Source organism: Haliotis cracherodii, unplaced genomic scaffold, assembly GCF_022045235.1.
Source record: "Haliotis cracherodii isolate W230 unplaced genomic scaffold, xgHalCrac1.p SCAF_11, whole genome shotgun sequence".
Taxonomy (NCBI): Eukaryota; Metazoa; Mollusca; class Gastropoda; order Lepetellida; family Haliotidae; genus Haliotis; species Haliotis cracherodii.
The window spans coordinates 447,579-466,215 of record NW_027266266.1 but is presented as its reverse complement, the minus strand read 5'-3'; the positions used below and the strand labels follow the sequence as shown (position 1 = coordinate 466,215).

The window sequence follows — 18,637 nt, the reverse complement described above, 5'->3', positions numbered from 1 at the left end:
ACGTCGTGCACACCATCGACGTCTGTTGGCAATATGAAAATGTGTAAGGGGCGGCACAACACGTGGCCGTCGAGCACGGAGATGACATGCATTGACACGCCTTCTAATCGTGTTTCCCGTAACTCGTACTCCAGAAGCACGGAGATGACATGCATTGACACGCCTTCTAATCGTGTTTCACGTAACCCGTACTTCAGAAGCACGGAGATGACATGCATTGACACGCCTTCTAATCGTGTTTCCCGTAACTCGTACTCCAGAAGCACGGAGATGACATGCATTGACACGCCTTCTAATCGTGTTTCACGTAACTCGTACTCCAGAAGCACGGAGATGACATGCATTGACACGCCTTCTAATCGTGTTTCCCGTAACTCGTACTCCAGAAGCACGGAGATGACATGCATTGACACGCCTTCTAATCGTGTTTCCCGTAACTCGTACTCCAGAAGCACGGAGATGACATGCATTGACACGCCTTCTAATCGTGTTTCACGTAACTCGTACTCCAGAAGCACGGAGATGACATGCATTGACACGCCTTCTCATCGTGTTTCCCGTAACTCGTAATGATTCCCTGTCTGAGCTCGATTTCGTAGAGCTTGGTTTGGGATCAATCGATCCTGTACTCTTGTCGATGACATGGGACGCCGTGAACGGGGTGGATCGTCAACATTGTGGGTTTGTTGGTACCCGTTCCATACACTGCTAGTCACAGAGTGTGACACATTCAAGGTATCGGCCACTGCACACCGACTTTCCACACGGTAGACGCGCCTCACGTTGCAGACGCCGCATCGTCCAGTTCATACACAAAAAATGAATGAAATCAAAATAAATCACAACTGTATGATGAGCAGAATCAATAGGATTGACAGAAATAATGGTCCACAGAGATTAATAGACCTTCTTTGAAAGTGCCAAAATCAGGAACAGCATCCTACGCACGTGTGTGACGCTTCGTTTTGATGCATGTTTAAACTATAGGATGCGTTTTGGTGTAAGGTTTTAAAGACATAAACGATCTTGTGTAGGATCTGTCTTCTAATACCTGGTATTGACATTCCTACTGCATGATGCCCTTCGTTCTGTAAGAGTGCGTATCTCTTTGAGGGTATTTTTATACAGTTTTGGCATCCAGCACATGAGGGGATTGAACATGTTTTTAGGATTCAGAGCCCAGAGGTGAAAGACATAAGAGTAAGTCACAGACGACGAGTGAAAGTGACTTTAATGTCGCTGTGTGTTTTAAAAATGGATAGTTCTAGTGAATGGTTCAATATTAATAATGGCGTTGTTGTATCTGATACAACATATAGGTAAACATTCGACTTGATTCATTACTGCGGGTAGCATCTCACACAACGGTGTATATCTCTGGCAGGTTACTTACCCAGCGCCAACATTGCCAACATGGCGGCGGCCACTACGACTGGTATCCTGTTCATGCTGCTGTATGTTCCTGGTACAAGTCTCCGCGTCTGGCTGATACCTTCCACCAGGTCTTTCTGAGGTCTGTCGGGCAGCGTGGGAAGTCGGTAAAGAATTAACAAGTCTAGCACTAATCCCTGACAGTGTGTGCTTCGTGTTGGGATGTTTGTTTGGAGGACTTGCTTCACCATCGTCACCTCAAGGTACACAACGAGACAAGCAAGGATTATGTACTTCCGGTGTTTGTCCAGCTCGCCCGCAGTTGGTGGGAAGGATTGCAGAACTGTTTGCTGTGTTTTGTCTGAAGCCTCCGTCGCATATTCGGCCATAGGGGAGGTGAAGTAGCCTGATGGTTAAAGCGTTCGCTCGTCACACCAAAGACCCGAGTTGGATTCCCCACATGGGTACAAAGGGGGAAGCCCATTTCTGGTGTCCCCCGCTGTGATATTGCTGGAATATTGCTAAAAGCGACGTAAAAACTCACTCACTCACTCACTCGTCATGAAGTTACTATATTTAGACGCCAGTGTGCTATATAAACTTCCGTTCACCATGGACGATGACAGAATTCTCTTTTAATGTTCTAGTGCCGATGGAGTGGTGGAACCTTGCAGCGCCTTGTTAGACTGTACATAGCGTGGGACAAGAGCGTGTTCACAAATCCCTCACACATTTCGTCTCTCACGCATTTTCATCGCTTCGGTACCAGCTTTCATGTGAGGATCGTTCATCATCCCTGATTCCCTGTATAGCTTGACCACTGTCGCCGCTGGGTGAATATATATTATTATCACTAACTTTTGCTATCACCACTGTATTTTTGCATTTGATACTGACCACTGCCATCATATTATTTATTGCCGTTGAATATTGAACTACCACTCTATTGTTCAATGCCATTGTAATTGCTGTGCAGTAATTTGTATTGATTTGTAAACTTTGTGAGTTTTGTTCTACATTTGTTGATTGTACACCATTTGCTGGTTGTTTGTTGGTTTCACACTATGTTCTTGTACGTACAGACTTCTGGACTGTTTCATTTTGTGAATCGACACGTAAAAGATGGCTAAGATGCAGATAATGCTGAGACAAGGCACGCGATAGATACATATAACATGGGGACATGGGACACGAGGGACCCAGTCGTCTAGGGCGCCACCACTCGCTGTGCAGAGTGGCGTCCCTTGAGCACGCTCTAAAAACCTGTGGTTGTGGGTTGAAATTCAGGTTCGCCTCGATATGGTTTCGGGGTCAGCACCATACCCTTGCTCCTGGGTTTCACCAAAGTGGTAAACGTCTAAGATCTACATAACTTCGGGCGTTCCTCCCACATTAAGCCAACACGCCGTGATGTAACTGGAATACTGTTCAAAGCGGCGTAAAAGCCAACTCACTCACTCACTCCATCATGTAACCAGGTTACAAGCTGACAATATACAAACCAGGGACAAAGACGATAGAAAAATTGGTTTATTATTGAAACACATGTATATAATCTACTTGGTGGGGTTTGCAGCTGTGGGCGTGTATGTCCCACAAGGTGGCTTCACGGCGTTGGCCCAGTTGCAGGTCTGCATGTCCTCGTCAAACACGGTCCCTGGGACATAGGTTAGGATACATGATTATATAACAGTGACAATGTCACTTCATGGGACCAAAATGTATGTCAATGAATTACTAGGTAGACCGTCCACCTCCCAACGACAACAATACTATACTATAACATATTTTAGCTTATCAAAAAAGGGTTGACATTAGTATAAAGTCGAGCCGACCAGTCCTTGTTTAAGCCCCTTAAAGTCGATCGCCAGACAGGGTAACTCTGCCGGGGATCGAACACCGGATCTTCGGAAGGACGCTCTACCACTAGACCACAGAGGCGGTCTGGCCTGGATTGCGAGAAGAATAAGATGATTTGTGACAGTACTGTGGGTGAGAAGTTACCTCCGGGGCAGGGGTTGTGGCCGAAGAAGGCCCCCGCCGCACATGTAAAGTAGGAGTCGCAGTTGTTGCTGGTGTCGGCGTAGTGGCCGTCCTTCTTGCCGCTGCAGTCGATCTGCACTCCACAGGGTGGCGCCACATTCTCAGGTCTGCGGAATACACACACATCTTTATCATAGAGAAGCATCACACTGGGGAATACACACACATCTTTATCATAGAGAAGCATCACACTGGGGATATTGGACTGGCGGTCAAATGAAGAACACGTCAAGACTATATTACCGCGCAAACAAAGTAATCAGAGAAAAATCGCCCTTGGCTCTGTGTGTGTGTGTGTGTGTGTGTTAGTGTGTGTGTAAAAGGATTTTTGTGTGTGTGTGTGTGTGTGTGTGTGTGTGTGTGTGTGTGTGTGTGTGTGTGTGTGTGTGTGTGTGTGTGTGTATTAGGTGTTTGTTTGTGTATGTAAGTGTGTCTGTGTGAGGTGTGTGTTTGTGTATGTAAGTGTGTCTGTGTGAGGTGTGTGTTTGTGTATGTAAGTGTGTCTGTGTGAGGTGTGTGTTTGTGTATGTAAGTGTGTCTGTGTGAGGTGTGTGTTTGTGTATGTAAGTGTGTCTGTGTGTCGTGTGTGTTTGTGTATGTAAGTGTGTCTGTGTGAGGTGTGTGTTTGTGTATGTAAGTGTGTCTGTGTGAGGTGTGTGTTTGTGTATGTAAGTGTGTCTGTGTGCGGTATGTGTGTTGGGTGTGTGTGTGAGTATGTATTTTTGTGTTTAGTGTGTGAGGGGGTGAGGTGTGTGTGTTATGCTACACTCATATCAAACACACACACACCTATCACACACATGTGTGAGTTGTGTTAGGCGTGTGTGTGTGTACGTGTTAGGTGTGTGTGAGGGGTGTAGCCTAACACACATTTTCCTCGCACACACTCACACACATACCTAACACACACACCTCACAAACACACATACACAAACCTTACACACACACGCCTAACACATCTATGTGTTTATGTATGTAAGTGTTTGTGAGGGTTGTGTGTTTAGTATGTGTGTGAGTGTGTGTACGGTTTGTGTGTTAGATTTGTGAGGGTATGTGTGTGTTGGGTGTGTGTTAGGTGTTTGTGAGTGTGTGTGTGCGAGAGAGAGAGAGAGAGAGAGAGAGAGAGAGAGAGAGAGAGAGAGAGAGAGAGAGAGAGAGAGAGAGAGAGAGAGAGAGGTGTTTGGTGTTTGTGTGTCTGTGTGTAAGTGTGTTTGTGTGTGTGAGCGGTGTGGGTGTGAAAAGTGTGTGTGTTAGGTATGTGTGTGTGTGTTTGCTATTGCGTGTGTAAATAGGTCTTCCTCAACCCATGATTGCCGTAAAAACCGACTTGTCGTAAGAGGCGAAAAACGGGATCTGGGGGTCCTGCTCGCTGACTTGGTTGATGTTTGTCATCGTATCACAATTGTGTGGATCGATGCTCAGGATGTCAATCACTGGATTATCCAGTCCAGGCTCAATTATTTACCGGCCGTCGTCATATAGCTGGATTATTGCTGTGTGCGGCGTTAAGTATCAAACAAGCAAACAATAAGTGCAATGTCTTTCTCTCTGTTGTGGTGTATTTATAAGTGTTTCTAAACTATAAGTAGGTTTGTTGTGCATGTATAAGAGGCTTACTTGTCACACTTGCCGACCTTGCCGTTGTACACCTGGTTGTCAGGGCAACTGACTATCTGGAACACTCCTGCGGTGCACGTGGAGTATGAACGACAGCCGATGTCGTAGTTGCCATCGGCTTTGCCAGTACAGTTCAGACACAGAGCTACAAAGAGATACATATACGCCATGTAGGTACATTGAGATACACGTATGTCATAGAGATACAGGGAGATACGTGTACGTCATAGAGATACAGGGAGATACGTGTAGGTCATTGAGACACAGGGAGATACGTGTAGGTCATAGAGATACAGGGAGATACGTGTACGTCATAGAGATACAGGGAGATACGTGTAGGTCATTGAGACACAGGGAGATACGTGTAGGTCATAGAGATACAAGGAGATACGTGTACGTCATAGAGATACAGGGAGATACGTGTACGTCATAGAGATACAGGGAGATACGTGTAGGTCATAGAGATACAGGGAGATACGTGTACGTCATAGAGATACAGGGAGATACGTGTACGTCATAGAGATACAGGGAGATACGTGTACGTCATAGAGATACAGGGAGATACGTGTAGGTCATAGAGATACAGGGAGATATATGTACGTCATAGAGATACAGGGAGATACACGTACGTCATAGAGATACAGGGAGATATGTGTACGGCAAAGAGATACAGTGAGATACGGGTACGTCATAGAGTTACAGGGAGATACGTGTACGTCATAGAGATACAGCGAGATACGTGTATGTTATAGAGATAGAGGGAGATACGTGTACGTCAAAGAGATACAGGGAGATACGTGTACGTCATAGAGATACAGGGAGATACGTGTGCGTCACAGAGATAGAGGGAGATAGGTGTACGTCATAGAGATACAGGGAGATACGTGTACGTCACAGAGATACAGGGAGATACATGTATATCATAGAGATACAGGGAGATGCGTGTACGTCATAGAGATACAAAGGGATAAATGTACGTCATAGAGATACAGGGAGATACGTGTACGTCATAGAGATACAGGGAGATACGTGTACGTCATAGAGATACAGGGAGATACGTGTACGTCATAGAGATACAGGGAGATACGTGTAAGTCATAGAGATACAGCGAGATACGTGTATGTTATAGAGATAGAGGGAGATACGTGTACGTCAAAGAGATACAGGGAGATACGTGTACGTCATAGAGATACAGGGAGATACGTGTGCGTCACAGAGATAGAGGGAGATAGGTGTACGTCATAGAGATACAGGGAGATACGTGTACGTCACAGAGATACAGGGAGATACATGTATATCATAGAGATACAGGGAGATGCGTGTACGTCATAGAGATACAAAGAGATAAATGTACGTCATAGAGATACAGGGAGACACGTGTACGTCATAGAGATACAGGGAGATACGTGTACGTCATAGAGATACAGGGAGATACGTGTACGTCATAGAGATACAGGGAGATACGTGTAAGTCATAGAGATACAGGGAGATACGTGTACGTCATAGAGATACAGGGAGATACGTGTAGGTCATAGAGATACAGGGAGATACGTGTACGTCATAGAGATACAGGGAGATACGTGTAGGTCATAGAGATACGGGGAGATACATGTACGTCATAAAGATACAGAGAGATACGTGTACGTCATAGAGTAACAGGGAGATACGTGTACGTCATAGAGATACAGGGAGATACGTGTACGTCATAGAGATACAGGGAGATACGTGTCCGTCATAGAGATAGAGGGAGATACGTGTACGTCATAGAGATACAGGAAGATACATGTACGGCATAGAGATACGGGAAGATACGTGTACGTCATAGAGATACAGGGAGATACGTGTATGTCATAGTGCTACAAGGAGATACAGGTACGTCATAGAGATACAGGAAGATACATGTACGTCATAGAGATACAGGGAGATACGTGTACATCATAAAGATACAGTGAGATACGTTTACGTCATAGAGATACAGGGAGATACGTGTACGTCATAGAGCTACAAGGAGATACGTGTACGTCAATGAGATACAGGGAGATACGTGTGTGTCATAGGGATACAAGGAGATACGTGTACGTCATAGAGATACGGGGAGATACGTGTACGTCATAGAGATACAAGGAGATACGTGTACGTCATAGAGATACAGGGATATACGTGTACGTCATAGACATACAGGGAGATACGTGTACGTCATAGAGATACAAGGAGATACGTGTACGTCATAGAGATACAGGGAGATACGTGTGTGTCATAGAGATACAGGGAGATACGTGTACGTCATAGACATACAGGGAGATACGTGTACGTCATAGAGATACAGGGAGATACGTGTGTGTCATAGAGATACAGGGAGATACGTGTACGTCATAGAGCTACAAGGAGATACGTGTACGTCATAGACATACAGGGAGATACGTGTACGTCATAGAGATACAGAGAGATACGTGTACGTCATAGAGATGCAGGGAGATACGTGTACGTCATAGAGATACAAGGAGATACGTGTACGTCAATGAGATACAGGGAGATACGTGTGTGTCATAGGGATACAAGGAGATACGTGTACGTCATAGAGATACAGGGAGATACGTGTACGTCATAGAGATACAAGGAGATACGTGTACGTCATAGAGATACAGGGAGATACGTGTACGTCATAGACATACAGGGAGATACGTGTACGTCATAGAGATACAGGGAGATACGTGTACGTCATAGAGATACAGGGATATACGTGTACGTCATAGAGATACAGGGAGATACGTGTACGTCATAGAAGGAGCAACAAAGGCAACAATATTTCTCCCAACACGTTGATGAGTTCCTGCATATACGTAGCTATATTCTATCGTCAACGTCTTGTGTATAGCACAACGTCTCTTGCTTCATTGACACTTAAGAATTTCATGGAATACGCGAGACACTTCCCCAAAATGTCCACATACTTGTACACACTATATATTATGTGTACAATAACAAGACCGTGGCGGTGTGTCTGGACTCAACATCTTGTCACATCGAATGCGCAATCACTAGTGCAACTGAGCTAAGCACATGTCTGAAAATTAAAGACATTATCTCGACGAAAAGAAACAAATGTCTGGCAAATCACAAAGAGTAATTTATTGCCCGTGGGACAAGTACCGTCACATGGAAGGGGGTGCAATGAGAAATGGGCGTGGTAGGCATAAAACATCCGACGCTGAGACAAGACCGTCTCGTTACATCACTGCACTACGCAATAGATTCCAATCTGCTCTCTCAATAGAGAACACTGTACAATAACAGGAAGGCGAATTTCAACAGCTTCCTTAAAATACGGCTCTATACTTCCCGCGGGAAAACATGGTGTCCTGCGAAGGGTGTGATCATAACAGCTTAATATAGGCGGTAAAGATTGGGGTGGTCCATGCAAGACCAGGGGCGGGCTGTTTGCCAGTGGCGTTACACCAAATTTACAGGCGAACCAAGGTTTTGCCTCCTTTTCACAGATGACAGAAAACGGTATTGGCGACGTAAAGGCGAGCGGTATGCCGGGGCAACGGTTACTAGCAATAATCGGTATGGGGGCGGTAGTGTCATGGTGTGGGGCGGTATCTACATGACAGGTGAACTGATTAGGTTATTATGAAAGTGACATTTGACTCGCAAGCGATATGATAAGGTTTTGCGTTTTGTCGTTGTTTCATTCGCTGGAATTATCGGCAGATATTTTGAACTGCAAGATGACAATGCAAGGCCACATTGTGCCCAGGTCGTCACCGGTTATCTCCGACGAGAAGGCGTTCGGACAGTGGGATGATGTTCTGGTGTGGAGAGTGGAGACCCACCACCTACCAACGTGGAGCAGCGTGAGGTAGCTCTTCGGGCCAAATGACATGGATAACCATACACAAGTAAATCAACAGTATGCCCTCAAGGTGTCGTGCATGTATCGCCCATGCTGGATACACCACATATTGATCTGCACGCCCGAAATTAATTTTACTGACATTTATCGTCATTACACCTTCAAAATCATTTCATCTGTCCCCTTATTTTGTGTCGGTAGTACATAATTCCCTTACCCGTTGTTAACGAATGTATAACATGGTACTGGACACGTCGAAGCGTTTTCGCCGACCTTGGATATTCTGGAGCGCGTGGGGGCATCGACATTTTGAAAAAGAGGTGTAACGAAATTATCAAGTCTTTCACTGGACATGCAGGATGTTCTGGAACTGGTGTGAAGTTTTGTCCCACATTGGTGAGCACAGACAGGTCTTGAGCAGACTGAAACACGATACCCCTACGCTATATGAAACACCATCGTTAGACTACACCAGGTCATAATATACCAACGTCTGTGACTTAAACTAAAATGCAAGGGTTTTAATTATTTGTTCTTATTAATGTTGTTTATGTAGATTACATCCCACTCATCACTGCAGTCCTCGGGTCTCAAAGAAGCGATGTGGCTTACCTGCAGGAAGCACCAGTAAAATCGCCACTAACTGAAGCATGTTGAAATCAGAATGTCTCGTGAAGATCCGAATGTTGTGTCAGACAGATGAATATTCTCCCTCTCTCTCTCCGTCTTTATATATATACTCCTTGTACCGTTATCTTTGTGGGGGAGAAAGCCTACTTACCGGGGCACCACCCTTGTTGCTTAGAGCACGGGGCAGCCGAGGGGATCGGGGCATGATTGATTAGGGGTCGTGAGTTGTACATCCGGGGATGTAGGCTTCAAACAGTTAACTCAGTGGCGAGCTGTATCTCCATCCCTCGGCGTGGGGTGTCTGCAAACATTTTTTATTTGATTAGAGATGTGTTAACAGGGGAAATAAATTAATTCTTCCTACGCTTGTGTAGGTTTCAGTTTCCACCCTCGTCAAGTGGGGCATGGGGTGCAAGTAGTGTTAATGAGTCTACATCTCAGTACTCATCTTGTGTAGGTATATTTACTGTAAAAAGAGAATTGATAAAATGTACAAAGGGGTACAATTGAGGTTATACTAAGCGCTCGCTCGTCAGGCCGAATACCGGCGATTCCCCATGATTCAACGTTATACATATTTGAGTCGCAGCATTGAGATAGCTTTGAGGAAAACCCTGTTCCCGCTAGGATGATCATTCCTCCCACTATGCATAATCGAACGGCCGTCGTGTCTAAGCCGATCGTTACTTCCAACTCTCCTATAGCCCACGACAGTCGTCATGAAGACGATCGTTAATTCCAACTCTCCTAAAGCCTACGACAGTCGTCACGAAGACGATCGTTACTTCCAACTCTCCTATAGCCCACGACAGCCGTCACGAAGACGATCGTTACTTCCAACTCTCCTATAGCCCACGACAGTCGTTGCTAAGACGATCGTTACTTCCAACTCTCCTATAGCCCACGACAGTCGTCTCGAAGACGATCGTTACTTCCAACTCTCCTATAGCCCACGACAGTCGTCACGAAGACGATCGTTACTTCCACATCTCCTATAGCCCACGACAGTCGTTCATAAGACGATCGTTACCTGATACAATAACATTGCTTGCAGTAGTCGTTGCTAAGACGATCGTTACTTCCTACTCTCCTATAGCCCACGACAGTCGTTACTAAGACGATCGTTTCTTTCTACTCTCCTATAGCCCACGACAGTCGTTGCTAAGACGATCGTTACTTCCAACTCTCCTATAGCCCACGACAGTCGTCACGAAGACGATCGTTACTTCCAACTCTCCTATAGCCCACGACAGTCGTCACGAAGACGATCGCTACCTGATACTATAACATAGCTTGCAGTAGTCGTCACGAAGACGATCGCTACCTGATACTATAACATAGCTTGCAGCAGTCGTTGCTAAGACGATCGTTACTTCCTACTTTTATATAGCTTGCGGCAGTCGTTGCTAAGACGATCGTTAGCTGATACTATAACATAGCTTGCAGTAGTCGTCGCTAAGACGATTGTTACCTGATACTATAACATAGCTTGCAGTAGTCGTTGCTAAGACGACCGTTACCTGATACTATAACATAGCTTGCAGCAGTCGTTCCTAAGACGATCGTTACTTCCTACTTTTATATAGCTTACGGCAGTCGTTGCTAAGACGATCGTTACCTGATACTATAACATAGCTTACGGCAGTCGTTGCGAAGACGATCGTTACTTCCTACTTTTATATAGCTTGGAGCAGTCGTTGCTAAGACGATCGTTACTTCCTACTTTTATATAGCTTGCAGCAGTCTTTGCTAAGACGATCGTTACTTCCTACTTTTATATAGCTTGCAGTAGTCGTCGCTAAGACGATCGTTACCTGATACTATAACATAGCTTGCAGTAGTCGTTGCTAAGACGATCGTTACTTCCTACTTTTATATAGCTTACGGCAGTCGTTGCTAAGACGATCGTTACCTGATACTATAACATAGCTTACGGCAGTCGTTGCGAAGACGATCGTTACTTCCTACTTTTATATAGCTTGGAGCAGTCGTTGCTAAGACGATCGTTACTTCCTACTTTTATATAGCTTGCAGCAGTCTTTGCTAAGACGACCGTTACCTGATACTATAACATAGCTTGCCGTAGTCGTCCCTAAGACGATCGTTACCTGATACTATAACATAGCTTGCAGTAGTCGTTGCTAAGACGATCGTTACTTCCTAATTTTATATAGCTTACGGCAGTCGTTGCTAAGACGATCGTTTCTTCCTACTCTCTTATAGCCCACGACAGTCGTTGCTAAGACGATCGTTACTTCCAACACTCTTATAGCCAACGACAGTCGTCATGAAGACGATCGTTACTTCCAACTCTCCTATAGCCCACGACAGTCGTCACGAAGACGATCGCTACCTGATACTATAACATAGCTTGCAGTAGTCGTCACGAAGACGATCGTTACCTGATACTATAACATAGCTTGCAGCAGTCGTTGCTATGACGATCGTTACTTCCTACTTTTATATAGCTTGCGGCAGTCAATGCTAAGACGATCGTTACCTGATACTATAACATAGCTTGCAGTAGTCGTCGCTAAGATGATTCTTACCTGATACTATAACATAGCTTGCAGTAGTCGTTTCTAAGACGACCGTTACCTGATACTATAACATAGCTTGCAGCAGTCGTTCCTAAGACGATCGTTACTTCCTACTTTTATATAGCTTACGGCAGTCGTTGCTAAGACGATCGTTACCTGATACTATAACATAGCTTACGGCAGTCGTTGAGAGAACGATCGTTACTTCATACTTTTATATAGCTTGGAGCAGTCGTTGCTAAGACGATCGTTACTTCCTACTTTTATATAGCTTGCAGCAGTCTTTGCTAAGACGACCGTTACCTGATACTATAACATAGCTTGCCGAAGTCGTTGCTAAGACGATCGTTACCTGATACTATAACATAGCTTACGGCAGTCGTTGCGAAGACGATCGTTACATCCTACTTTTATATAGCTTGGAGCAGTCGTTGCTAAGACGATCGTTACTTCCTACTTTTATATAGCTTGCAGCAGTCTTTGCTAAGACGACCGTTACCTGTTACTATAACATAGCGTGCAGTAGTTGTCCCTAAGACGATCGTTACCTGATACTATAACATAGCTTGCAGTAGTCGTTGCTAAGACGATCGTTACTTCCTAATTTTATATAGCTTACGGCAGTCGTTGCTAAGACGATCGTTTCTTCCTACTCTCCTATAGCCCACGACAGTCGTTGCTAAGACGATCGTTACTTCCAACTCTCCTATAGCCCACGGCAGTCGTCACGAAGACGATCGTTACTTCCACATCTCCTATAGCCCACGACAGTCGTCACGAAGACGATCGTTACCTGATACTATAACATAGCTTGCAGTAGTCGTTGCTAAGACGATTGTTACTTCCTACTTTTATATAGCTTGCGGCAGTCGTTGCTAAGACGATCGTTACCTGATACTATAACATAGCTTGCAGCAGTCGTCGCTAAGACGATCGTTACTTCCTACTTTTATATAGCTTACGGCAGTCGTTGCTAAGACGATCGTTACCTGATACCATAACATAGCTTACGGCAGTCGTTGCGAAGACGATCGTTACTTCCTACTTTTATATAGCTTGGAGCAGTCGTTGCTAAGACGATCGTTACTTCCTACTTTTATATAGCTTGCAGCAGTCGTTGCTAAGACGATCGTTACCTGATACTATAACATAGCTTGCAGTAGTCGTTGCTAAGACGATCGTTACTTCCTACTTTTATATAGCTTGCAGCAGTCGTTGCTAGGACGACTGTTACCTGATACTATAACATAGCTTGCACTAGTCGTCGCTAAGACGATCGTTACCCGATACTATAACATAGCTTGCAGTAGTCGTTGCTAAGACGATCGTTACTTCCTACTTTTATATAGCTTACGGCAGTCGTTGCTAAGACGATCGTTACCTGATACTACAACATAGCTTACGGCAGTCGTTGCGAAGACGATCGTTACTTCCTACTTTTATATAGCTTGGAGCAGTCGTTGCTAAGACGATCGTTACTTCCTACTTTTATATAGCTTGCAGCAGTCTTTGCTAAGACGATCGTTACTTCCTACTTTTATATAGCTTGCAGTAGTCGTTGCTAAGACGATCGTTACTTCCAACTCTCCTATAGCCCACGGCAGTCGTCACGAAGACGATCGTTACTTCCACATCTCCTATAGCCCACGACAGTCGTCACGAAGACGATCGTTACCTGATACTATAACATAGCTTGCAGTAGTCGTTGCTAAGACGATTGTTACTTCCTACTTTTATATAGCTTGCGGCAGTCGTCGCTAAGACGATCGTTACCTGATACTATAACATAGCTTGCAGAAGTCGTTGCTAAGACGACTGTTACCTGATACTATAACATAGCTTGCAGCAGTCGTTGCTAAGACGATCGTTACTTCCTACTTTTATATAGCTTACGGCAGTCGTTGCTTAGACGATCGTTACTTCCTACTTTTATATAGCTTGGAGCAGTCGTTGCTAAGACGATCGTTACTTCCTACTTTTATATAGCTTGCAGCAGTCGTTGCTAAGACGATCGTTACCTGATACTATAACATAGCTTGCAGTAGTCGTTGCTAAGACGATCGTTACTTCCTACTTTTATATAGCTTGCAGCAGTCGTTGCTAAGACGATCGTTACCTGATACTATAACATAGCTTGCAGTAGTCGTTGCTAAGACGATCGTTACTTCCTAATTTTATATAGCTTACGGCAGTCGTTGCTAAGACGATCGTTACTTCCAACACTCTTATAGCCAACGACAGTCGTCATGAAGACGATCGTTACTTCCAACTCTCCTATAGTCCACGACAGTCGTCACGAAGACGATCGTTACTTCCAACTCTCCTATAGCCCACGACAGTCGTCACGAAGACGATCGTTACTTCCAACTCTCCTATAGCCCACGACAGTCGTCACGAAGAAGATCGTTACTTCCTACTTTTATATAGCTTACGGCAGTCGTTGCTAAGACGATCGTTAGCTGATACTATAACATAGCTTGCAGTAGTCGTCGCTAAGACGATCGTTACCTGATACTATAACATAGCTTGCAGAAGTCGTTGCTAAGACGATCGTTACCTGATACTATAACATAGCTTGCAGCAGTCGTCGCGAAGACGATCGTTACTTCCTACTTTTATATAGCTTACAGCAGTCGTCACGAAGACGATCGTTACTTCCTACTCTCCTATAGCCTACGGCAGTCGTTGCTAAGACGATCGTTACTTCCAACTCTCTTATAGCCCACGACAGTCGTCACGAAGACGATCGTTACTTCGTACTCTCCTATTGCCCACGACAGTCGTCACGAAGAAGATCGTTACTTCCTACTTTTATATAGCTTACGGCAGTCGTTGCTAAGACGATCGTTAGCTGATACTATAACATAGCTTGCAGTAGTCGTCGCTAAGACGATCGTTACCTGATACTATAACATAGCTTGCAGAAGTCGTTGCTAAGACGACTGTTACCTGATACTATAACATAGCTTGCAGCAGTCGTTGCTAAGACGATCGTTACTTCCTACTTTTATATAGCTTACGGCAGTCGTTGCTTAGACGATCGTTACCTGATACTATAACATAGCTTACGGCAGTCGTTGCTAAGACGATCGTTACTTCCTACTTTTATATAGCTTGGAGCAGTCGTTGCTAAGACGATCGTTACTTCCTACTTTTATATAGCTTGGAGCAGTCGTTGCTAAGACGATCGTTACTTCCTACTTTTATATAGCTTGCAGCAGTCGTTGCTAAGACGATCGTTACCTGATACTATAACATAGCTTGCAGTAGTCGTCGCTAAGACGATCGTTACTTCCTACTTTTATATAGCTTACGGCAGTCGTTGCTAAGACGATCGTTACATCCTACTTTTATATATCTTGCAGCAGTCGATGCTAAGACGATCGTTACTTCCTACTTTTATATAGCTTGCAGTAGTCGTTGCTAAGACGATCGTTACTTCAGAATCTTAAATACCCTGCGGGAGTCGTCCCAAAGACGATCATTACTTCAGAATCATAAATACCCTGCGGGGGTCGTCCCAAAGACGATGGTTACTTCATACTGTAACATACGAGGGGTGTTCATTAAAGATTTCCCCTGACCCACTTCCGATGGACCTAGTGGAATGAAACATAGGTATTAGTCTTTCTCCACATAGGAACCACCAAGAGTTACACACTACTCCTATCGTTTTATGCAACTATTGAGACCTCGCTTGTAAAAGCCCTCATTTTGCGTCTCAAACCAGGACTTGACTTCAGAAATCAGTGTTTCATCATCTGTGAAACGTTTTCCCTTCAAAAATGACTTCATGGTTGGAAAGAGGTGGAAGTCAGATGGTGCAAGGTCAGGAGAGTAAGGAGGATGTGGAAGGATTTCATAGCCACAGGACCGCGCTTCTGTCTGGGCAACATGAGAGTTGTGTACTGGAGCATTATCTTGCAGGAGACGGACACCCTTGGTTAGCATGCCACGCCTCTTAAGCTTGATAGTGTCCCACAATTTCCACAGCAGTGAAGCATAATAAGCTCCTGTAATTGTGGTACCCTTTGCCAAGAAATCCATCATCACTACTCTGTGCTGGTCCCAAAACACCGTGAGCATGCAGAGGGTTGGACACGTGCCTTCTTTGGGGGTGGTGACTCCACATGCTTCCACTGCATTGGCTGAACTTTGGTCTCAGGATCATAGTGATGGACCCATGTTTCATCCTGTGTGATAAGTCTGTCAAAAAAGTTTGCCTGGTTTTTTTGACACATGTCCAAAAGATCCTTTGAGCAATTGACTCGTTCCTGCTTTTGAAAAGGTGTGAGCAACCTGGGAATCCATCGTGCAGACACCTTATGCATGTTCAAAATTGTCAAGGACCCTACACTGATCTTGACATCTTGTGCTAACTGGCGAACAATTATGCGTCGGTCTGCCAAAATGGCGGTCTCCACTTGATGGATAGTGTCCTCATCAATGGCTGAATGGGGGCGACCAGGAATGGCAGCTGTTTCCACAAATGTCCGACCATACTTGAACTGGCGATGCTAGTGTTTAACAACGTCATATGATGGGGCATCTTCCCCATAAGTTGCTTTCATTTCATCGAAAGTTTCTTGCGACCTTTCATTTATAAAAACCTAATCACTGCTCGGTATTCTACTGGCTCCATTGTCACACCCTACTCGATCTTAACACCTGTAAAAGTGGTAAGATTAATAGTTCGGTGCTGCAAATTCAGACATAACCCATAGATATATGTATCATTACACATGTGAAATTTCAACCAAATATGATAACCCTAAGTGGTTTAGGGGAAATCTTTAATGAACACCCCTCGTAGCTTGGATCAGTCGTAGATAAGACGATAGTTACTTCACACTGTAAAATAGCTTCAGTAGTCGTCGCTAAGACGATCGTTACTTCATACTCTTGTATAGTGTGACGGCCATAAAAGTTCCGAGTCCCGTGATAGGATTCGAACCAGGGACCTTCTGATCAGAGGACGCCTTGTCCACATGACCAAAGAGGTTAACCCCTTCAGCAAACTGACAAGGTAAGGATGTCATCTGTGGGAAGACTTCACGACCTGCTACAATAGCTTACGGCAGTCGTTGCTAAGACGATCGTTACCTAAAACTATCCCACAGCTTGCAGAAGTCGTCGCTTAGACGATCGTAACTTCATACTCTGATATAGCTTACGGATGTCGTCGCTAAGACGATCGTTACTTCATACTCTGATATGGCTTACGGATGTCGTCGCTAAGACGATCGTTACTTCATACTCTTATATAGCTTACGGATGTCGTCGCAAATACATTCGTTATTTCATACTATAATCGAGAATTTGTCCATATATGCTTCGAAGCGTAGTCGCCAATATGAAATTAGTGCCGTAAAGCACGAGGAGGATCCCTTCTGATTGGTCAATTCATTGGCCGGTCAAAGTTCGCGCAAGGTCGGTCTGCCGTGACCCGTAATGGGATGTCCTCAGATCTTTGTTTAGCGGAAGCGAGAACCAAGATTTGATTTTCATGAGATTGGACACAGGTCTCCGCAATCCGCTGACTTAGCAGTTACAGCACACAGTGGTGTCTGTGTATTGTCTCCCTCTAGATGAACTGGAAACATGTCTATCGTCAACGGTTTGAACCTCCACCTCTGGGGCTACCCTGTTCTTGTGATACACCTGGGTGCCGTTGTACAAAGCGATCTTAGCGCTAAGTTGATCGTAACTCCCATACCTTAATTATAGACTTACGACAGTCGTAGCGCTAAGGTTGTTTTGTACAACCACACCCAGCACTTGATGGTAGTGTGGATCACGCGATATATTTGACGTAATGATGGTATCGGCCATGTTTGATATTTCCCAACGACTCGGTTGTCTCGTTTACTCAAAGGTAAGCGCGCGCTGGATGAAATGTGGGTCATTTTTCACATGTCGCCTTTATCTTCCGAGTTTACACAAATGCCCTGCATTAGGAGAACCAACCGACTTCCCCTTTCCAGGTCACATTGATTAAAGTGTTTGGGTAACATACTGTCGAAAGCCACGTGACATCCAATACCACGTGACACGGGGAAGCTCGCGACCAGGTCTACAGTACTCCGTGAAGAGATAGATAATGAAAGTAGGTAAACGTGACCTAATTTGCTGAATTGTACACGTAGTATTATCGAATTCTCGTATTTTCAGAAGACATTACAAGTTGAAGTTATAGAGATGGCGTGAAATAGACCGGTAGATATTATAGATCCCCCCGGGGCAACTATGGGGGCCGAGAGGGGACATCGCTTTCTCGCTCTATAGCTTTCTCTTGGTATAGCAATATTCTCTCTTGGCCACTATAGGGGTCGCATGTGTTATGTGTTTCTATATGATAAAAAGTATATACATAAAACAACATTAATGACTTGTTAAACCCGACCTCAGTGGGCGGAGGCTGATGTGGGTTTTAATCATATAAGAGAGCTGAGATTTTTCCAGTCACATTTAAAATTATACGTAACTCGTTTCTTATACTTACTTTCGATCAAACTGTCTTCGGAGATTAAAATCAGATCTTAGATCTCGCTACAGCTAAACAGAGATCTGAGGACATCCC

General features: G+C 44.6%; 1 protein-coding gene across 1 annotated transcript; it reads right to left on the bottom strand.

The window, feature by feature from the left end:
* Positions 1-2,927: 2,927 nt before the first annotated feature.
* On the bottom strand, positions 2,928-9,576 carry LOC139455175 (chondroitin proteoglycan 2-like). The gene is made up of 4 exons (XM_071236727.1): positions 9,500-9,576; positions 5,032-5,176; positions 3,376-3,521; positions 2,928-3,028 (listed from the first exon to the last, which is right to left on the bottom strand). Exons 1-4 carry the CDS (start codon positions 9,537-9,539, stop codon positions 2,928-2,930), a joined length of 432 nt encoding a protein of 143 aa, XP_071092828.1. The 5' UTR covers positions 9,540-9,576.
* Positions 9,577-18,637: the final 9,061 nt, after the last annotated feature.